Source organism: Myotis brandtii, unplaced genomic scaffold, assembly GCF_000412655.1.
Source record: "Myotis brandtii unplaced genomic scaffold, ASM41265v1 scaffold786, whole genome shotgun sequence".
Taxonomy (NCBI): Eukaryota; Metazoa; Chordata; class Mammalia; order Chiroptera; family Vespertilionidae; genus Myotis; species Myotis brandtii.
Window position 1 is genome coordinate 121,687 of NW_005371157.1, and position 275 is coordinate 121,961.

General features: G+C 65.5%; 1 protein-coding gene across 1 annotated transcript in view; it reads left to right on the plus strand.

Annotated features, from left to right (window-relative positions):
• The window catches only part of CARD11 (caspase recruitment domain family, member 11), a 62,591-nt gene that overhangs the window by 41,526 nt on the left and 20,790 nt on the right, over positions 1-275 (plus strand). Inside the window, exon 7 of the mRNA XM_014530977.1 lies at positions 110-273. Coding sequence (XP_014386463.1) covers positions 110-273 — 164 coding nt within the window. The remainder of the gene's footprint in view (positions 1-109; positions 274-275) is intronic.

Genomic DNA, 275 nt, shown 5'->3' on the forward strand with positions numbered 1-275 from the left:
GTGCTGCTGGGAAAGGCTGTGAGTGACCGCGGAGAGAGCAGGAGCGCTGGGCGGGGAGGCGTGTAGCAGGGAGACGGGGTGGAGAGCCAGGGGCCTGTCCCTCCCGCAGGCCTTCCACTCCCGGGACGAGGCGCAGACGCAGTACTCACAGTGCCTGATCGAGAAGGACAAGTACCGGAAGCAGATCCGCGAGCTGGAGGAGAAGAACGACGAGATGCGGATCGAGATGGTGCGGCGCGAAGCCTGCATCGTCAACCTGGAGAGCAAGCTGCGGC